General features: G+C 45.9%; 2 protein-coding genes across 3 annotated transcripts; both read right to left on the bottom strand.

Annotated features, from left to right (window-relative positions):
• C14H11orf16 (chromosome 14 C11orf16 homolog) lies at positions 1-6,785 on the bottom strand. Of its 2 annotated transcripts, none has more exons than XM_046684895.1 (5): positions 6,724-6,785; positions 5,941-6,379; positions 4,532-4,688; positions 2,445-2,679; positions 1-1,507 (listed from the first exon to the last, which is right to left on the bottom strand). In XM_046684895.1, the coding sequence occupies exons 2-5, from the start codon at positions 6,105-6,107 to the stop codon at positions 714-716; spliced, it is 1,353 nt and encodes a 450-aa protein (XP_046540851.1). In that variant the 5' UTR covers positions 6,108-6,379; positions 6,724-6,785; the 3' UTR covers positions 1-713. The 2 variants fall into 2 exon arrangements, with proteins under 2 accessions (XP_046540851.1, XP_046540852.1); XM_046684896.1 differs by having other exon boundaries at positions 6,728-6,773.
• A 3,484-nt stretch (positions 6,786-10,269) lies between these two features.
• ASCL3 (achaete-scute family bHLH transcription factor 3) lies at positions 10,270-11,584 on the bottom strand. The gene has a single exon (XM_046638381.1). It carries the CDS (start codon positions 11,576-11,578, stop codon positions 11,033-11,035), a length of 546 nt encoding a protein of 181 aa, XP_046494337.1. The 5' UTR covers positions 11,579-11,584; the 3' UTR covers positions 10,270-11,032.
• Positions 11,585-19,634: the final 8,050 nt, after the last annotated feature.

Raw genomic sequence — 19,634 nt, 5'->3', positions numbered from 1 at the left:
GGAAGGCAGGCTGGGTACCTGGGGCAGGTCTGACCACCATGGCCCCTCTAGTTACCCCACTGGCATTCCTCTCCCTGAGGCTGGGCCTGGTGCCGTCTCAGTTGCTCTCTTTTGGATAGGTACAGCTTTTCTTTCTCCACTCTGTCCTGAAGCAGGAGGCAGTGGAAGCTATGGAGAATTTATCATGAAAACTCTTAGATTTCGGCACCATTTTCATCATATTATCACTTGTTGGGTGGGCATATCTAGTAGAAACAGCTGTTTCCAAGTGGCTTCTGCCAACGCCTCCCACTTGAAATAGGAGTGACCTATTTTACAGAAGCCCAGGAACCTCCACCACTCTAAGGTAAAGAAGTTTGGGGACGGCTGCAGATTGCCAGCGACAGTAACACGGCCTGCCCACCTGGACAGGAGGGCCCGATGGGCCCGATGACCAATTTTAAAGACCAGTTTCTGTGCTCCTTGGGGCATTGAAGACTCTAATCAACACCTGGAGGCATTTTGACTATTCATCTAGAGAAAAATCAGGGCTTCCGAGAAAAAAGGTGGGGAGCAGAACAGACAGTGGCAGTGCCCTGCCAGTGGAGACTAGTGAAAAAAGAAGACAATTGTAGACAATTGTTAAATGAGAATGCAAACCTTAGCGCAAAGATCAGCCCGTCCTTTCTTGCTGGGCTTTATTGCTTAAATGGAAACCTACCATTTCCTTCTTATCACAGCCTCCCCTTCAACATGACCACACTCATAAGTGTTACTGCCAATCCCAGCACAGTGGACGTGTGCATCAGATTCCTAAGAGACATGTGAGAGGGAAGGAGCAGTGGCCTCAGCCCTGCCTTAGAAGAAGGAATACCTGGCTTCCCAGGGTGCGGCTCAGGCCCATTTCTCCTCCAGGACCTCCACTCAGGCTGGCAGAGGCCGCTCTGCCTCCTCGGAGACTTCTCCAGAAGGATGGGGTCTGTGTTGACTGTGCTGTCCACCATCAGCCTCTGGGGGAGGCCCATCTCCAGATCATTCTCCAAATCCTCTTCTTCACAAGAGGAGGAGGAGGAGGAAGGAACAGCCATAGGAGCTTGCACTGCTACTTCCTCCTCTTTAGGACCCTCTAGGGGCAAAAGCTGTGCTGTGGGCTTCAGCTCTGCCTCTGGACGTTCTGTGGCTGTGACCCCTGAGGTCCTGGTGAGAGGCCACCAGGTGGGTCCAACCAAGGGGCAGCAGCAGAGGCAGCCCTGGCACAGCAGCTGGCAGCAGGCGTAAGGGTGGCAGGGAGGGCACAGGAACGGAGTGCCCAGAGGAAGCCCGTTGGAGACATATCCAGTGACCGGCCCTAGCAGAGGGCAGCAAGGGGCCCAGAGGAGGGGACTGGGGTGCTCCCTGGTGAAAGGCTTGTGCAGCCTCTCCACAGCCTTCTTCCAGACAGCTGGGGGCACCCACCTGACCCCACCTAGAGGCACTGTGGCTATCTTGCCATTCCAGAAGTGAACTGTAATTTCTTCTTCTTTTGATGCTACATAACAGAAAAGAGCAACATTTTGTTATAATTATCTCTCCTATAGCATGGCATAAGGGTTCTCTTAACCCAAAAAGCAAAACCTCAGTTGAGCCCCTTTGCTCTGCCTGCCTGCCTGCCTGCTCATGCGCACCTCTCCCAGGAGAGCCTGCCAGGAACATTCCCTCACCTGCTCCATATTTACCACCGCTTCCTGGTGTACTTGGACGTGCCTCCCTGTCTCAATTTTCATGTCAAAACTAAAATGCATCCTCAGGTCGGGGAAGGGAAAGAGAAGCCTCCTTCTGTCATTCTCTGAATTAAAATGATGCTGACTGGCCAGCCCTGCACAACAGGACTGTTCCAGTGCCTGGACAGCTTGGCAGGGGAGGGGTCGTGAGTACTGGTGTGACCTTAGGATAACCCCCCCACACCATAGGTTAGCTAACCAATATAGACATGGTAGATTTAGGGGGCCGGCCCAGTGGCGTAGTGGTTAAGTTCGCACATTCCGCTTCTCGGCGGCCCGGGGTTCGCCAGCCCAGATCCCGGGTGCGGACACGGCACCACTTAGCAAAAGCTATGCTGTGGTAGGTGTCCCACGTATAAAGTAGAGGAAGATGGGCATGGATGTTAGCTCAGGGCCAGGCTTCCTCAGCAAAAAAGAGGAGGACTAGCAGTAGTTAGCTCAGGGCTAATCTTCCTCAAAAAAAAAAAAAAACAAGACATGGAAGATTTAGGCCATTTGCCCTGATAAAAAATATTTTATAATCTGAAAGATATGATCTGTGTATCTGTTGCCACCCCCAGGATTAAGCTGCAAGTGCAGGGGTAAGGATTTTTTTTAATGCCTCTAACACCCTTAAGCTATAAAGACTTTAGCCCTTTGCTCTCTCCCCTGGCCTGATCACCAGCCTGGCTCCTTCTGGGGGAGAGAAAGAGCAGCTCCCCTTACCTCTCTTGGGGTCTCTTGCCTCCAAGCCCAAGAGAACAGTGCCAGGGCCATACCGCTGTCGGTCTGGCTCCCAGGGTGCCAGCACCTTGTCCCCAGGTTGCAGTGAGTAATCCATGGACGGCAAGAACTGAATAACATCATCTTCTAAGACCACGCTCTGCTGCTGGGCTGGCAGCTTCGGGCCTGTGACAAGGGGAGCCTCAAATTCCACAAGCAGGGCCCCCTGCCTCTCCAGCTGTGGGCAAGAAAACACTCAGAATAAGATCTGGCACTAGGAGGTACGACAGGGAGCACACAGTTCCCTGTAATGCCCTAGAACCAGGCCCAGCGTCTTCCTCACCAACGGGAGGGCCATCTAGAGAAGGGACAGGGACAGGTGCTGCTGAGCACTGTTTATGGCAGACAGGCAGGCTGTAGTACAGATGCTCTCCCCTCCACCTCTTCTTGCCATTGGCCACTCTCATTTATCACTTCCTGCCTTTCTTTTCCTCTTCTCTTCCTTTTCTCCTATCTATATTTTTGGCCAGGAGTAACCTGGGTCTTCTAGATCTTTCCCCAGTGCACTCCCCCTCCTCTCAGCACTTCCAAGATGTGTTGTCCTTGTGTCCAAGACCAACTAGGGACAGTATGTTCATCCACAGGCCCACATGGGCCAGGAGTTGCTGTGGCTGGTCGGGCAGCCCTCTGCACTGCCGTTGCATCAGTGAGGAATGGTTTGGCTAAGTAAATGAGCAGCATAAAAGAGAGGGCGGGAGAGGTACTTACGCTAAGTAAAATATAAGCTGTTTTGAGAACTCAGCATGATTTTGTTTGAAGAGAGAGAAAGTCTGGTTACAAATTACTTTTATCAGATCACTAGACAGAACCTATATTTGAGCAAAACTCTGCTAATATTTCATTTGAATTCACATATTAGTTACTTGAAAATGACAAAATGACTTTTGATTGGAAATTCTATAATTCATGTCTCTTTAGAATTCACATTAGTCTTCCCTCCCTCGTGGATCCACATTCACAAAGTCGGACTCTGAAAAGAAGAGAAAAATCCCAAAGAAGTAAGCAGCCACTGAAATAAAGCTGCCGCCTGGCTCCCAGCATGAGGGGGACCGTGCTTCTGGGCATGTGGGCACACAGGAGTGCATGTGGACAAACACGTTTTGCTCTTCTTTCCATAGGCTGGTGCCCATTAATTCAACACACCGAACAAAGTACTTTTACTGTACATTTTCTTCACTGTTATGGGTTCAATTGTATCCCCCCAAAATTCATATGGTGGAGTCCTGGCCCCTAATACCTCAGATTGTGACCTTATTTGGGAATACGGTTGCAGATACAATTAGTTAAGACAAAGTCATACTGAGTATGGCTGAGTAGGGTGGGCTCCTAATCCAACGAGTATTGTCCTTATAAAAAGGGGAGATTTGTGCCGGCCCTGTGGCCGAGTGGTTAAGTTCGCGCGCTATGCTTTGGCGGCCCAGGGTTTCACCAATTCGAATCCTGGGCACAGATATGGCACCGCTCATCAAGCCATGCTGAGGAGGCATCCCACATGCCACAACTAGAAGGACCCACAACTAAAAATACACAACTATGTACCGGGGGGCCTTGGGGAGAAAAAGGAAAAATAAAATCTTTGACAAAAAGGGGAAATTTGAACACAGACATGCACACAGCGAGAACACCACGTGAAGATGAGGCAGAGATCAGAGTGATGCTTCCACAAGCCAAGGAACACCAAAGATGGCCAGCAAACCACCAGAAGTTAGGAAAGGCCCATGGAACAGATTCTTCCTCACAGCCCGCGGAAAAACCAGCCTGGCCAACACCTGGACTTCCAGTCTCCAGAAGTGAGAGACAATAAATTTCTGTTATTTAAGCTGCTCAGTTTGTGGACTTTGTTACACAGCCCAAGCAACCCAATACACTCACTGACATTACATTTTCACTTCTGCAAAGTGGCCATGGAAGATCTGTGCTTATCCAAGAAACTGCACTGCCAGGCAGGGCGCACACAGCTGAGGCCCATCAGGTATGACAGGGCCACCCACAGGAGCATGCCTGGGAGATGTGGGGAGTTAGGGACTTGCCTCTGGAGCAGCCTTGATCTGAGCCCGGTAATAAAAGCCGTCTGGTTCCCTTCTTGCCAGGACCCATGTGTCAGCAGCATCTCCAACTCTTCCCAGCCAGCCAAGCCCCTGCCATGCTGGGTCAGCAACATGGAGACATGGGGGATAAGCTGCATAACTGGGGAAAAGCAAACGGAATTAGGGAATGGAGAAGACCAAGCCCTAAGAATATCAAGAAACACATTTCACTGTTAAATCTGAGCCGCACCATGGTGGGTGTAGGACATACAGGGCTACGTGGAACAGAAATCCATGGAAAAAGTGGCAATCGATGACTTCCGGTAAGATGAGGTAAACTATTGGAACGGGGAGAAGGAGAGGACAGTGAAGGAAACCATCGTTTGAGGATTGGGAATTGTTTCAAGGTAATCAAAATGTGATTAGCCTTGATATAGTGAAGTTAACACTGGCTCCGAGACTAGACAGCAGACCAAGAAAGGGGACCGGAAGGTAAATCCTACGGCGGTGTGTGGGATTCCCAGATGATGTGTGGAGGCTCAGATGGTAAGGCCAAAGAGCAAAATTGTGAGGCTGCTTGGCGCTGTGGGGTCAGAAAAGAGAAGGAAGTGTGTGAGCAGGGGAAGCACAGAGGAGCTGACTAAGGGGCTGTGAGACAGAAAAATGGAGAAGCTGGTTCTGGGAAATTTTGCAGACAGGGCCAAGCCCCGGGGAGAAATGTTGAGTTAGGGTTTGGGTTTCTCGGGAAGCTATTTACTTTGTGGGCAAGCCTGCATACAGGGATGCTTAACTCTGCCTTTGAAGGAGCTAGTCCACACAGGTGAATCAAGAAAGGGGGCGATTAAGGGTTCAAGCCAGCGTATCCCTAACCTGGGCAGACTGAATTGAGTAGCCTGGACAGGAATCCCCGAGACTTAACTTGCATGTGCTTCTAGGCTGAGGTTCCTTCCCCTTCTGGTGTGCACCCTGTGGACAGCTGACTGAGGGTACTATTCAAGAGAAGCCAGGATAACTGAGGGAACGTGAGGAGGGGCCTGGAGACCTCACCTGGCTGTTGGTTGCAGGAACCCTAACTTCTCACATGGTGCCAGGGCAAGTCTCATAGGTGGTGGTAAAATGAGCTAGAAACTTTATAACGTGATGCCTGCCTGCCTTCTCTCACACATGCCAACTCTGACATCCCCACTCTGCTGCAAGGGGGCACGAAAGCCAGGTCAACCCTTGAGGTCCCCGGGAGTACAGTTTAGACAGGGATAATATAATACCCCGAGCAAATCACAGCCCACACAGTAAAGGACCCTTTCGGCATTCCCAGGCAGCCAGTTGTCTCCCTCGTGGTACGCCATCTAGCGCCAAGAACAGAGAGGAAAAGGCCGGGGCACACCGCTGCCGCAGAGGGGCAGAGCCAGTACCTGGTGAGGGCGCTGTGCCCAGGGAGCCAGGGCGCTTGGAGGGCGAAGGGGCAGGCGAAGGAGAGGTCCCAGCGGGGAGCCGCGCCGGCCCAGGCAGGGGCCCTCAGGGTCGGGGCGACGCTGCAGTATTTGGGCAGAGGCATCCCAGGCCCCGCGGAGGATTCCATGGTCTTCGGGGAAAGCACCTGAGAACGAGCGCCGCCGGTACCCGAGCGGCAGCCCGCGCCCGGCAGAGGGCGCCCGGCTCCGGGTCCGCGCCTCCCGGCCCCCGCCCCACGGCCGCCCGGGCCCCTCGGCTCAGGAAATGGGGGAGGGGTCGAAGGAGCCGGGGCTGCGATTTTCCAGAAGGCCAGCTGTCAATCCTCACAGCCGGCCGCCTGCGAGATCTCTTCGCCTCCGCTCCTGGGTTACCGCTCGGGAGACGATATATGGAAAGCACCTGGCACACAAGTAGCTCCGTTTACGTTAGTTCCTGCCTCCTCCCTCCTCCCCAGTTGTAGGGATTCCCGGGGGAAGGACTATTCTTCCCTCCACAAATCCTAACCCTGATGACAAACTGACCCCTAACCCAAGCCCCAGACTCTCCTCCTAACCCAGGCACCTCCGGCACTAACGATGGCCCCAGGCCCAGCTGAGATCCCAGAGCCCCGGCCTCTGTGGACCCTTCAGAGGCGGCAGCTGCCACCCCGCGCCCAAGATCACACTCCACTAGCCCAGCCCACCAGAGTCCTGTTAGGGTCTGCCCCTGCCCGAGCCCACAGGTCTGACCCCAAGGGCACTTACTCACAGCCCCAAACTCCTCCACCTCAGCCTCGGCCCTTCTGACAGTTGGGGCTCAGGGCCTCAGCCCAACTGACTCCTGGTTGCCTAGCAGGTTGCCATGGATGCCAGCCAGCAGGAACGCTGTGGGCCGAGAGAGTGTACTGAGCAATGCAGAGGGGTGACAGGGGACCTTGGGAGGCGTGAGCGTGGGCGGGGGTAGGGGGTTATTTTTCATCTTTCTCTTTGAAGAGGGGGACAGGGAGTATTGGAGAGAAAGATCACTTGCAGCCTCAATTCCCAAAAGCTCAGGCTTCCCGATGCTGGAAGAGTCAGTCCTGGTGGGACGCCCTCAGGGATCCCAAGAGAGTCCTGTGAGGGAGGGAGCTGACCCTACAGAGACTCAGGGCTATTGATCTGCTCCACTCTGTGCAGACAGGAGGCTGGAGTAGGGGGAGCCGCTGGCTGGCCTAGGGACTCTTAAGATAGAATTTGTCCATAGTTTAAAACAAAAGAACCCAAAGTGTGGGCATGTTTGTCTGTAACAGACAGGACTCTGCTGAGAAGCAGAGGTGTGGTGACCACATGGGATGGTGGGAGTGGAAAATGGTGACCAAAGAAACAGAAGCCTAGATTCGGCTCTCATTCATAAGGCTGGTATTTTGAGGCATCTGACAATCATTGTGCACCAGTTGTGAAATCGGCTCTACACGAGGTTGACATACAGGAAGCCATATTGTGGAAAAGAAACCATATTGTAACTTTGAATGACCTCTGATGAACTAGCCCAGACATGCTCTGTAGATTTTGTGGCCCCTTCCAGCTGCTATAAGTTGATAACTTTGTTCTTTTGAGTTCCTTGGGAATGTGATGACCCCGGGGCAGAGAGCCTATGCTGATAGCCATCATCAGTGATGACTGAAAGATCAGTGTACAAGGGCCTTGCTCCAGTCTCTGATGCATATCTAGTAAAACAAAGGACTATCAGGAACTAAGACCAGATGTCTGCCCCACCCAGAGATCAGCAACCTCCCCCACCTGGAGACCAGCCCCATATTTAACTGGCCTGTAGTCTTTGTTCTACAAAAGTAGATGGTTCTTTCAGACATTAGTCAACCATCTTCCCTCTTGCTAGCAAGCTATAATAAAAAACCCTTTCTCTCCTATCACCTTGCCTCCTGTCTATTGGCATGTCTTGCAATGGGCAGACGACCCCCCATCACCACCACCTTGGATAGTAACAGTTGTGTACCTGGCACTGTGTTCAGTGGAGAATACCAAAAGTGTAGGTAGGGACATTTGTGGGTGTCTCTCCCACTTCCATTCCCCCTCTTCCACCAATTCCTGTTTCTGTGTGTGGATCCATGTGGTTAAGAGAGGCTGACTGTACCCCCAGCTCCAGGGGAGGAATGGGCATCGATAGGCACATTCAATCCCCTGGCCACAGGGATGGGCATGTTCCTGAGACTCTCCAATCAGAATGAATCTCAAGACTTTTGTTGGGAATTCTGGATTATAGAGTTTCTCTTTCTTCCTGTAGATAAGTAAGATATCTGACAGACTTTTGGGGACGCTAAAGCTATTCCCAGAGAAAGATGGAGAGGATAGACCTAAAGAAAACAGGTTCTTGGTGACAAAAGGCAGTGCTGCTGTTAGAAGATTCATTATGTGAACCAATAAATTCCCTGTATTGATTATACCAATTTGGGTTGGACTTTTTCTGTTAGTTGCAACCAAAAGCATCCTAACTGATGACTGCCCTCGCAAAGCATAACTTTGTAGTCAGGAGAATGACTGTTGCCCTAAAGGCTGAGTTATGCGGTGCACAAAGATGGAGTTAGAGTCCAACAAAGGCCAGTGAAGTCTCTGGAAATAAGAGAAGGATTCCTGAATAAGACAGGTGGTGAATGGAAAAAGGAGAATATTCCATCCAGTCTAAGTAAGAAGCAAGAGCTAAGAGAGAAGGATGCACCAGCAAGACTGTGACTTTCCTTTTTGGGGGAAATGGGGTGTCATGGGAAAATCAAGGTGTGGATATTTGGGAAGGGGCCAGATTGGTTGGAGCTTTGAAAACCAAGCGGATAAACATAAATAGTCTGGTAGTCAAAAGGGGAAGTCATGAGGTTTGAGAAACGAAGGTGATGTGGGGTCGGTGAGCCGAGGAGTCGAAAGAAAGATTTATTGGACTCTCAAGATCTGGCAGTAGTGCTCTTTTATTTAGAGAATAGTGTGGAATAGCATGGGGATAGGGCCCATGGGCAGGCAGAGCCGCTGCTGCTGCCACTTCTGCTGCCCCCGCTGGCATGGGGACAGGACCCATGGGCAGGCAGAGCCGCTGCTGCTGCCCCGACTTGAGGGTTAGGGCTAATTTTTATAAGGCATGGGTATGTGAGTCATTTCTTTACAAGACAAAGGAAAGAACATGAAAAAAAGTTAAAATGGTATCAGTGCAGGTGGGGTCTGGTCCTTGGGTGATCCCATGACTTTTAGACAAGAATCCAATCGGATTAAGTAAAGGTCAGAAGCCACCACCCTAAATCAGTTACATGAGATTGCCAGACAGCAACCAACTTAAGTTCTTGCCTTCCCCATTAAGAGTTTCTAGGGACAAGGTCATCTCTCTTCTTCTTCCTGGTACAGAGAGGGAGGCGCCTTTTACAGATAGATTTACCTTACAAATGTAAATGTGTCCCAACAAGGGCAAGTTCCATTCCCCAGAGCCTCCCTCCCTGTCCCAGTTTATCAAAAGCAATCAGCCCAAAACAATCCCGATGCCAAAGAGACATATCCTAGGGTAGCCAATTTCAGGTCCCTACAAGGTCATCCCCCCTTCCTTCACAAATGCAAATGTCTCTCAAAAGGGCAAGCAAAATTCCAGTCCTCGGAGCCTGCTTCTCATCTGCAGTTTTAAAAGTAACCAGCCTAAAATCCTCATCAAAGGGACATGAAATGCTTTACTGAAGAATATCAGAGTGGGAATAGAGCCAGTTGAGAAGAGAGCCCAGGAGGGCCAGGGAGGAGACTATTAACAGTGACCCAGACACAAGGTGACAGGATTGGATAGGAAGATAACAACACCAGATATTTACTGACACCTCCCTGATTTGAGGCTTTTTGCTGGATGCTAGGAATATAGGATGAATATAAGAATATAAGTCTGGTCCCTATCTTCAAGGACCTTATAGTGTCTTGAAGACAGAGATAGGTGTGTAATTCGTGCAAAGATAGCAGGATAGTTACTGCAAGGAAATATGTATACTACATAAAGGAACAAGTGATGCCGGGGTGGGAAGACTTCACAGAGAGATGGCAGTGAGGGTGCACAGGAAGTCCTGACTGGGCGTGGTGACTGATGGGACCTGGGAGTTAAGGGAGAAGGAGGAGCTGAAGCTAGTCATGAGAATGAAAATGGAGACATTTGGAAGGCAGACTCCAAGATATGGGGCAGTGCCTGTCCTTCCCAGAAGAGAAGGAAAGGCCTGTCAGCTGCACGTTTTCTTGCCAAGAGAACCTGGAGAAGGGTGATGCTATGGGCAGAACAAGAGAAGGATACTAATAGTGATTAATAAGGGTTATGAATACTTATTACGTGTCAGGCAGGCACTGTTAATCCTCATAATAAACATACAAGGAGTTGCTGTCATTATTATTCTCATTCTCTGAATGAAGAACTGAGAAGGCAGAGAGAGGAGGTAGCGGAATCCTAGTTTAAACTGAGGCAGTTTATTCCAGAGCCTGCCCCCCGAACCCCTCCACTGAGCTACCTAAGGAAGTCTTCTGCACACAAGAAAAAGATGACTGAAATAATTTCAAATGAAAACAAGGTTTTGGTAATTACTTTTGCTTTAACCCTGAGATGCTTTCCCATCATGGTGTGGGTAAGGTATAGACTTCTTGTCAACCCGAAATAATAGAAACCACCAAACGTTGACAAATCAAGGGAGGTTCATTGTGACTGTTTAGCACAAGGCGTCTGAAAAGCGCGTGACACATACTGAATGGTCATTAGTCCTACTTTACATTGCTTTTGTGAGAGTTTCTCACAGCTGAGACTCTAACCGAGTGGGTGAGAAGGGCAAGGCAAGAGGTATAGGGAATCCTGGGGACTCCTGCTTCCCTAAGGTTCTTGAAAGAAATCGCCAAAGCTTAAGAAGGATTTTCTCAATCTACATAAGACTCTTTAGTACATCTGAAACCCAGGTAAGAAATATCCAGCACAGGTTATCATTTGAGCTATTATCTGCCTACGCAGGAATTACATTCAGGAAAAACCATTGAATGATGCTGTAAGGGACCCCATTTTGTGGAATCATTTGTTTCTATTTGGAAACAATCAAATGATTCTAAAAATGGGGTCAGCGTGGAGGCTGGCGGTTGCCATTATGGAGGAACATGTCCCAGGGTTATTCTTGGTCTCAGTCTTATCAGGGTACAGAAGAGATTGGAGGTAATTAATGTACTTGATTGCAGCTCTGAGGGTTTCCACTTTGCTGAGTCGTTTCTCCAAATACTCCTCTGGCAGATGATGTCGGAGCTGGGCATAGCCTTCATTTACACATTTCACCCGCTGCCTTTCCCGCTCATTCCTTTTCCGGATGAAGGCCGGCCCGTAGGAGTATTCAAATCTTCTGTAATTTGGATAAGTCATTGGGAAGGAGAAGGGGCAGGGTTCACCATAATTTTCCATGATCACGGAGTTGCTGGAAAAAGGCAGCAACGGCAGTTCTTCAGAGTAAGTGGATGGCACCGGGGCCTCAGGGTACAGGTGGAAAGTGACCATGGGGTCCAGATAGAAGGACCTGGCCAGTGGCAGGTGGGCAGAATCAGCGAAGACAGGCAGTTTGTCTGGCAGATTAGAGTAGCTTCTATTGTCCATCATCTCCTCTTTAACCTAGAAACAAAGCCAAGCTTATTAATTTGGCCAGAGAGCAGATCTCATCAGGTTTCTCAGATCAAAGCTTTAAAGACTTTTCTGCTTTAATGAAGTTTCTGAGTTCATTCAGAAAACTAGATGGCGTTATTACCCACTGCTGTGGGTAGTAAGAGAGAAGATTTTTGATGGTATACGGAAGCAGCATTAAATAACATTGAATCACCTTGTGAGAAAATTACTCCTCTTCAATTCTCTTTCACTCCTTGTGATTACAAAGATGCAGCTCTAGTCTGGTGAGAGTGTGTCTTCCACCCGACTACAGCGCTTCCTAATGCCCCTCAGATGGAAGCCTTCAATAAGCAATAGCATCTAGGTAGAACTTAGTAATAGTTTTACTGTTAATTTCTATTTATTGTGAATTATACTGATTTCACATTCACAGTAGAGATATAAAGTTTCTTTTAAAAATTAATTTACTTGAGTAAAAAATGTGAATTTATTTAAAGAAAAATAGTAAGTAAATATTAGTACAGGTAGAATATAGTAATTGTGAAGGTATCTACAAATACTGAAGTTTGGGAAACACTAAAACACCACAATATTCAAATACACATTGGAGAAATTACAAACTAGTTAATGATGAGGCAACCTCACAGGCATAGCCTTCTTATTATGCCAGGGGCAAAACTGAATATAAAAATAAGAAAGGAATCATTTGCTCTTAAAAATTCACTCTGAGATTACTTTTAATGAGAAATTCCCCTAACACATTTAAAACATAGTCGATTTGTATATTTTTACTTAAAACTTTAAAAATATTGAGTAAAGAGCATATGTATTTAGTTTTTTTTTTAATGGAACATATGGATAAAGTATTGTACCCCAAGAGATTCCACACCAACACATTCCCTCTTTCTGAGTAGGTCTGCATCCATCTCGTTTATTAAACCACCATTACTTTCTGCCTTTGACTATAATAATGTAGTCCCAAAAGATTTTTTTTTTTGAGGAAGATTAGCCCTGAGCTAACATCCACCACCAATCCTCCTCTTTTTTTTTGCTGAGGAAGGTTGTCCCTGAGCTAACATCTGTGCCCATCTTCCTCTATTTTATATGTGGGATGCCTGCCACAGCATGGCTTGATAAGCAGTGCATAGGTCCACACCTGGGATCTGAACCTGCCAACCCTGGGCCACAGAAGTGGGATGGGTGAACTTAACCGTTGCACCACTGGGCCAGCCCCCCAGAAGATTTTACAGGGACACTGCAGTTTAACTAGTTAACTGGGAGGCAGGGAAGTGCTGTAGGAAAAGAGCATTTTTCTTTCAGACATTAACACCCTCAAGTTTCAATCTTGGCTTTGCTCCTTCTTAGGTGTGTGTCCTTAGGCAAGTTTCTTAATCTCTCTGAACTCCAGCTTTTTCCTGTGTCCAGCTGAGATATTGATCATTCTGCAGGGTGGTTGTGAGGATTAAATGAAAAAATATGTAATGTACCAGGCATTGGTTCTTTTCCTCTTTCCTTTCTTAACAGATGAATACTGGGGCCAGCTCCATGGCCGAGTGGTTAAGTTCTCGCACTCCGCTACCACAGCCCAGGGTTTCGCTGGTTCGGATCCTGGGCGTGGACATGGCACCGCTTGTCAGGCCACGTTGAGGCGGTGTCCCACGTCCCACAACTAGAAGGACCCACAACTAAAATATATACAACTATCCACTGGGGGAATTTGGGGAGAAAAAAAAAGCAGAAAAAAAAAAAAGAAGATTGGCAACAGTTGTTAGCTCAGGTACCAATCTTTAAAAAAAAAAAACAAGAAAACAGATGAATACTTGTGCAGCGTCCCTTTCTGAACTGCACCTTGTAGAAAACATGGCTTATATTTTCCCTACACTGGCAAATCAATCACTGATCTATCCAAAGCACATTTGCTGAGAGATGAAGAACATACTTAAAATGGAAAAGGAAAAGCAACACAAAACCTAAGTGTGGGCCTCCAGAAAAGATGGAAATAATGTCTTTCTTTTTCCACAAAAAACAGCCCTAATGTTTACGGGGTGAGAGTAGATAGCACTGGCACTTGCCTCTCAACCGAGCACAGCAGAAGCTCTGTGGGAGCAGGCTCTTAGGCACCAGAATTCAAGGGCAAGAAGGCGTATTAAAATTCCTGTGAAAAGCCTATCCTATCTAGCCTGGCTGCTGAAAAGACGATGACTGTGGAAACAGAAAGGGCAGGAGGGGATGGGGGAGGAGGGGAGAGGGAGGGAGGGTGGGGAGGGGGAGGAGTGGGGAGGGTTATAAGCAGTCAGAGTGAAACAGGCTGGGAAAGGAGTAAATGCCAGGAAAAGCTCTTCCCAACAGAGGGAGTGGGCGTGGGGGAAGGAGATAAGTGCGATGGGTTCAATTAACAATCAAAACAGAGGAAGAGGAAATGAGAGATTCCAAATTACTGACCAAATGGCCTAAAATAACTAACATGAAACAAAAATCTCTGGAAGATTAAAAACTAGCCAAGATTCTGTCAGAAAGAAAAAGTTGCCGGGAGAAAAGAGGAAATTCCCAAGCCAGGACTTCTAAAGGGTAAGAGATAAAAAGGACATGTATGGCAGAAAGTACAAAATGATGGCACAGTGGGGATGGAGCCCGTATCACTGCATCTCTGAGAACAGCAAAGCCTTGTTTCTACCTATAGCTACCAAGCCGGAACTGATGCGACAGGGTACCAACAAGTGGAGCAGATGTCATCGAAGCCAATTACATGCAAGAATTCCTTGGGTATGGTTTTACCCTGACAGATAATTTTAATAATATCTTAAACCTTGACTCAAATGAAATCTGGGTAATTTGTATACGTCACAGGTAGTTAAAAGTTTCTCAGCTTTAACAAGACTTTGCATAATTCTTGAAAAAAGAGCCTGGTGTCTCTGGAGACACACTGATGAGAAGCTTTTTCTGTTGAGCACTTCCAAAAAATCCACCAATGAATGTAGTAGATTTAAATATGATTCTCTTTTATGCAAAGAAGAAAATTTAACCACAACACAAGAGAGTGAGAGAATGAAAAATGCAGGAGTGAAGAGGATCAAGGTGGGAAGTCTAGTGGAGGCTGGATGTGTTTGCAGAAATTGGGGACAAGTTTTTTCAAAGAAAACAGCACCGACTGTTACTGGTGGGGCTCCGAAGTTCCAGAGACACACGCAGCTAACAAATGCACCTGTCTTGGGAAAATCTGAGGTTTCTGTCTTGGAGCTCTTCTGGGAAATAGATGATGAAGACCTAATGATAAAAACCTAAGAGATTCTGGATGCTCTGCTGAGCAAAAAAGCTTCAACTTTCAGAGAAGTTAAAAATATCTAGCATGGGGGCTGGCCCTGTGGTGCCACAGTTAAGTGCCCACGTTCCGATTCAGCAGCCCAGGGTTCGCAGGTTCGGATCCCGGGTGCGGACACGGCACCGCTTGGCAAAAGCCATGCTGTGGTACGCGTCCCATATATAAAGTAGAGGAAGATGGGCATGGATGTTAGCTCAGGGCCAGTCTTCCTCAGCAAAAAGAGCAGGATTGACAGCAGTTAGCTCAGGGCAAATCTTCCTCAAAAAAAAAAAAAAAAATCTAGCATGTAGAACACAAAGCTACAACTGCATGTATAATTGAATTATGGAACAACGTCAGGGCTGGAAGGAACCTTGGAAATCCTCTTATTTAGTCCCTCATAGGCTGTGACTTGGCTGAGGTGGCAGAGCTGGTGGCAGCAGGGGTCAGAACCTAGGTCTCCTGACTTCCAAACCAAAATACCCTTTCCACTCCTCCAGATTATTTAATCACCAGCAAAACCTGGATCTTTCAACATATGGGCATATCTGATAGTTTAAAATAATGGAATGATCAGATAGCTGACAAAATTAATCATTTATCAGCTGCTTCTAGGGATTTTCTTAAAAACTATCTTCTTACTCTTCCCCATGGGCCACTCCAGAGGAGAATCTCTTACCTGAATTTTGTCGCCAAGATGCTGTATTTTGGGCTGAGTCAGACTTAACCTGATTTATAGGTGATTATTTAGTAACAATATGCAACGTGGTTTACAGTTAAACAGAACTGCTCAGTTCTGGTTTAGCTGTTTTTTCTACCTCATATGTAGATGACAACACATAACAATACTAAATAGGTTTGCTTACCAAACTGAACTTGTGTAACAAATTCTTTGGTAAAAAGAACACCACCCACACCCCAATTCATCTGAGTTACATGATTTTATATCAAAATTATTTATGGAAAATATCTTTAAGTAATAGTCTCATAATGTGCAAATATTGGTCAATATTACTATTATTTTTTCTTGTGGTGAGGAAGATTGGCCCTGAGCTACCATCTGTTACCAATCTTCCTCTTTTTGCTTGAGGCAGATTGTCCTGGAGCTAAAATCTGTGCCAATCTTCCTCTATTTTGTATATGGGATGCCACCACAGCATGGCTTGACAAGCCATGTATAGGTCTGCATCTGGGATCTGAATCCACGAACCCTGGCCACCAAAGCACAGCACGCGAACCCAACCACTATGCCACCAGGCCAGCCCCATGGTCAATATTCTTTTAAATAGAGATTAAGGCCATAACCAGGAAGGTCAATATGAACCTATATTTTATTAAAATATCTATTAAATTTTTTGCCTTCTAAATAGACTTCATTTTTTAGAGTGATTTTAGATGCACAGCAAAATTGAGCAGAAAGTACAGAGAGTGCCCATACACTCCTTGCTCCTGTACACCACATCCTCCCCTACTACCAGCATCCTGCCCCAGAGTGATGTATTTGTTACACTTGCTGAACCAGTACTGATACATCATCATTACTAAAAGACCCTAGTTTACATTGGGGTTCACGCTCAGTATTGCATATTCTGGGTTTTGACAAATGTATAATAACATGTAGCCATTATAGTATCATACAGAATAGTTTTACAGCTCTAAAAAGCCTCTGAGCTCCACTTATTCATCCCTCTTCCCCCCAATACTTGACAACCACAGATTTTCTTACTGCCTCCATAATTTTGCCTTTTCCAGAATGTCACATAGTTGGAATTATATAGTATGTAGCCTTTCAGATTGGCTTCTTTCACTTAGTAATATGCGTTTAGATTCCTCCATGAATTTATATGGCTTGATTGCTCATTTCTTTTAGCGCTGAATAAGATTCCATCATCTGGATGTACCACAGTTTACTTACCCATTCACCTACTGAAGGACATCTTGGTTGCTTCCAAGTTTTGGCAATTATGAATAAAGCTGCTATAAACATCCATGTGCAGGTCTTTGTGCGGACATAAGATTTCAACTCATTTAGGTAAATACCAAGGAGTGTGACTGCTGGATCGTATAGTAAGCATATGTTTGGTTTTGTAAGAAACTGCCAAGCTGTTTTCCAAAGTGGCTGTACCAGTTTGCATTTCCACCAGCAATGAGTGAGAGTTCCTGTTGCTCCACATCCAGGCCAACATTTGGTGTTGTCAGTGTTCTGGATTTTGGCCATTCTAATAGGTATGTAGTGGTATCTCGTTGTTTTTTGTTTTGTTTTTTGTTTTGTTTTTGAGGAAGATTCGCCCTGAGCTAACTGCTGCCAATCCTCCTCTTTTTGCTGAGGAAGACTGGCCCTGAGCTAACATCCATGCCCATCTTCCTCTACTTTATATGTGGGATGGCTACCACAGCATGGCGTGCCACGTGGTGCCATGTCTGCACCTAGGATCCAAACTGGCGAACCCCAGGCCACCAAAGTGGAATGTGCGCACTTAACTGCTGTGCCACCGGGCCAGCCCCGGTATCTCGTTGTTTTAATTTGTATTTCCCTGATGACATATGATGTATATCATCTTTTCATCGGCTTGTTTTCCGTCTGTATATCTTCTTTGGTGAGGAGTCTGTTCAGGTCTTTGGCCCATTTTTCAATCTTGTTTGCCTTATTGTTGAGTTTTACAAGTTCTTTTGTATATTTTGAATAATAGTACTTTATCAGATATGTCTTTTGCAAATACTTTCTCCCAGTCTGTGGCTTGTCTTATTCTCTTAACAGTGTCTTTTACAGAGTGCATTAATTTTAATGAAGTCCAGCTTATCAATTATTTCTTTCGTGATTCATACTTTTGGTGTTGTATCTAAAAAGTCATCGCCAATCCAAAGGTAATCTAGATTTTCTCCTATGTTACTTTCTAGGAGTTTTATAATTTTGTGTTTTACACTTAGGTTTATGATCCATTTTGGGTTAATTTTTTGAAGGGTGTAAGATCTGTGTCTAGCTTAATTTTTTTGCATGTGGACGTCCAGTTGTTCCAGCACCATTTGTTGAAAAGATTTTCTCCATTGTGTTGCCTTTGTTCCTTTGTCAAAGATCTGTTAACTGTATTTGTGTGAGACTACTTATGGGCTCTCTATTGTGTTCTAATGATCTATTTGTCTATTCTTTTGCCAATACCACATGACAATGACTTGATTACTGTAGGTTTATGGTAAGTCTTGAAATTAGTGTCAGTCCTCTGACTTTGTTTTTCTCCATTAATATTGTGTTGGCTTTTCCAGGGTTTTTGCCTCTCCATATAAGCTTTAAAATCAGTTTGTTGATATTCACAAAATAATTTTCTGGGATTTTGATTGGGATTGTGTTGAATCTATAGATGAAGTTGGGAAGAACTGACGTCTTGACAATATTGAGTCTTCCTATTCAAGGACATGGAATATCTGTCCATTTATTTAGCTCTTTGATTTCTTTCATCCATTTTATAGTTTTTCTCATATATATTTTGTAAATATTGTTAAATCATACATATTTCATTTCTGGGGGTGCTATTGTTATTGGTATTGTTTTTAATTTCACTTGTTCATTGCTGGTATATAGAAAAGCAGTTAACTTTTGTATACTAACCTTCTATCCTACAACCTTGCTATAATCATGTGTTAGTTTTTTTAAAAATTTTTTGAGGAAGATTAGCCCTGAGCTAACATCCACTGCCAATCCTCCTCTTTTTCACTGAGGAAGATTGGCCCTGAGCTAACATCTGTGTCCATCTTCCTCTACTTTTATATGTGGGATGCCTGCCACAGCATGGCTTGATAAGTGGTGGGTAGGTCCATGCCCAGGAACTAAACCAGCGAACCGCAGGCTGCCAAAGTGGAGTGCGTGAACTTAACTGCTGTGGCACTGGGCCAGCCCCTTATTATTTTTTTGGTCAATTCTTTTGGATTTTCTACATAGACAACCATGTCATGTAGACAGACTGTCTCTGTAAACAAAGTTTCTTTCTTCTCAATCTGCATACTTTTTATTTCCTTTTTCTTGTCTCACTACATTAGCTAGGATTTGCACTATGATGTTGGAAAGGAGTGGTGAGAGAAGACAGCCTTGCCCTGTTCCTTATTTTAGCAGGAAACCTTCTATTTTCTCACTATTAACTATGATGTTAGCTATAGGTTTTGTAGATATTCTTTATCAAGTTGAGAAAGTTATCCTCTATTCCTAGTCTACTGAGATGTAATTTTTTTTCCCTGAGGAAGATTAGCCCTGAGCTAACATCTGTGCCAATCTTTCTCTTGTTTATATGTGGGTCATCACCACAGCATGGCTGATGAGTGGTGTAGGTCCTCACGCAGAATCTGAACCTGTGAACCGAAGAATCTGAACCTGGGCCGCCAAAGCAAAGTGCGCTGAACTTAACCACTACACCATGGGGTCAGCCCCTAAGAATTTTTATCATGAATTGGTGTTGGATTTTGTCAAATGCTTTTTCTGCATCTATTGATAGGATCAGGTCATTTTTCTTCTTTAGGCTGTTGATTGATGGAGTTCATAAATTAATTTTCAAATGTTCAACCAGCCTTGCACACCTGGGATAACTTCCACTTGATTGTAGTTGAAATTATATCTTTTAATACTAACAATGAAATCAATAATTTTAAGTTAGATTTGTGGATTTGAAAAAAATTGTTTTTCACTAAACAAAAAAAACCCATTAACAGCTCCTCAAACCTCATCCTTATGAATTTAATGTAATTTAATTCTAATATAATTTTTGCCAA

Source organism: Equus quagga, chromosome 14 (genome assembly GCF_021613505.1).
Source record: "Equus quagga isolate Etosha38 chromosome 14, UCLA_HA_Equagga_1.0, whole genome shotgun sequence".
Lineage (NCBI taxonomy): Eukaryota > Metazoa > Chordata > Mammalia > Perissodactyla > Equidae > Equus > Equus quagga.
Note: the sequence above shows the minus strand (reverse complement) of the source record. Positions and strands in the feature narration are given on the sequence as shown.

What these genes read in the sequence shown, in the direction of transcription:
- C14H11orf16 (XM_046684895.1), bottom strand. Translation starts at nt 6,107, where the DNA reads ATGGAATCCTCCGCGGGGCCTGGGATGCCTCTGCCCAAATACTGCAGC. An exon ending in AGATCAAGGCTGCTCCAGAG is followed by an intron (nt 2,680 to 4,531) that starts GCAAGTCCCTAA and finishes TCTTGCCCACAG; the next exon opens with CTGGAGAGGCAGGGGGCCCT. An exon ending in GGCAAGAGACCCCAAGAGAG is followed by an intron (nt 1,508 to 2,444) that starts GTAAGGGGAGCT and finishes TCTGTTATGTAG; the next exon opens with CATCAAAAGAAGAAGAAATT.
- ASCL3 (XM_046638381.1), bottom strand. Translation starts at nt 11,578, where the DNA reads ATGATGGACAATAGAAGCTACTCTAATCTGCCAGACAAACTGCCTGTC.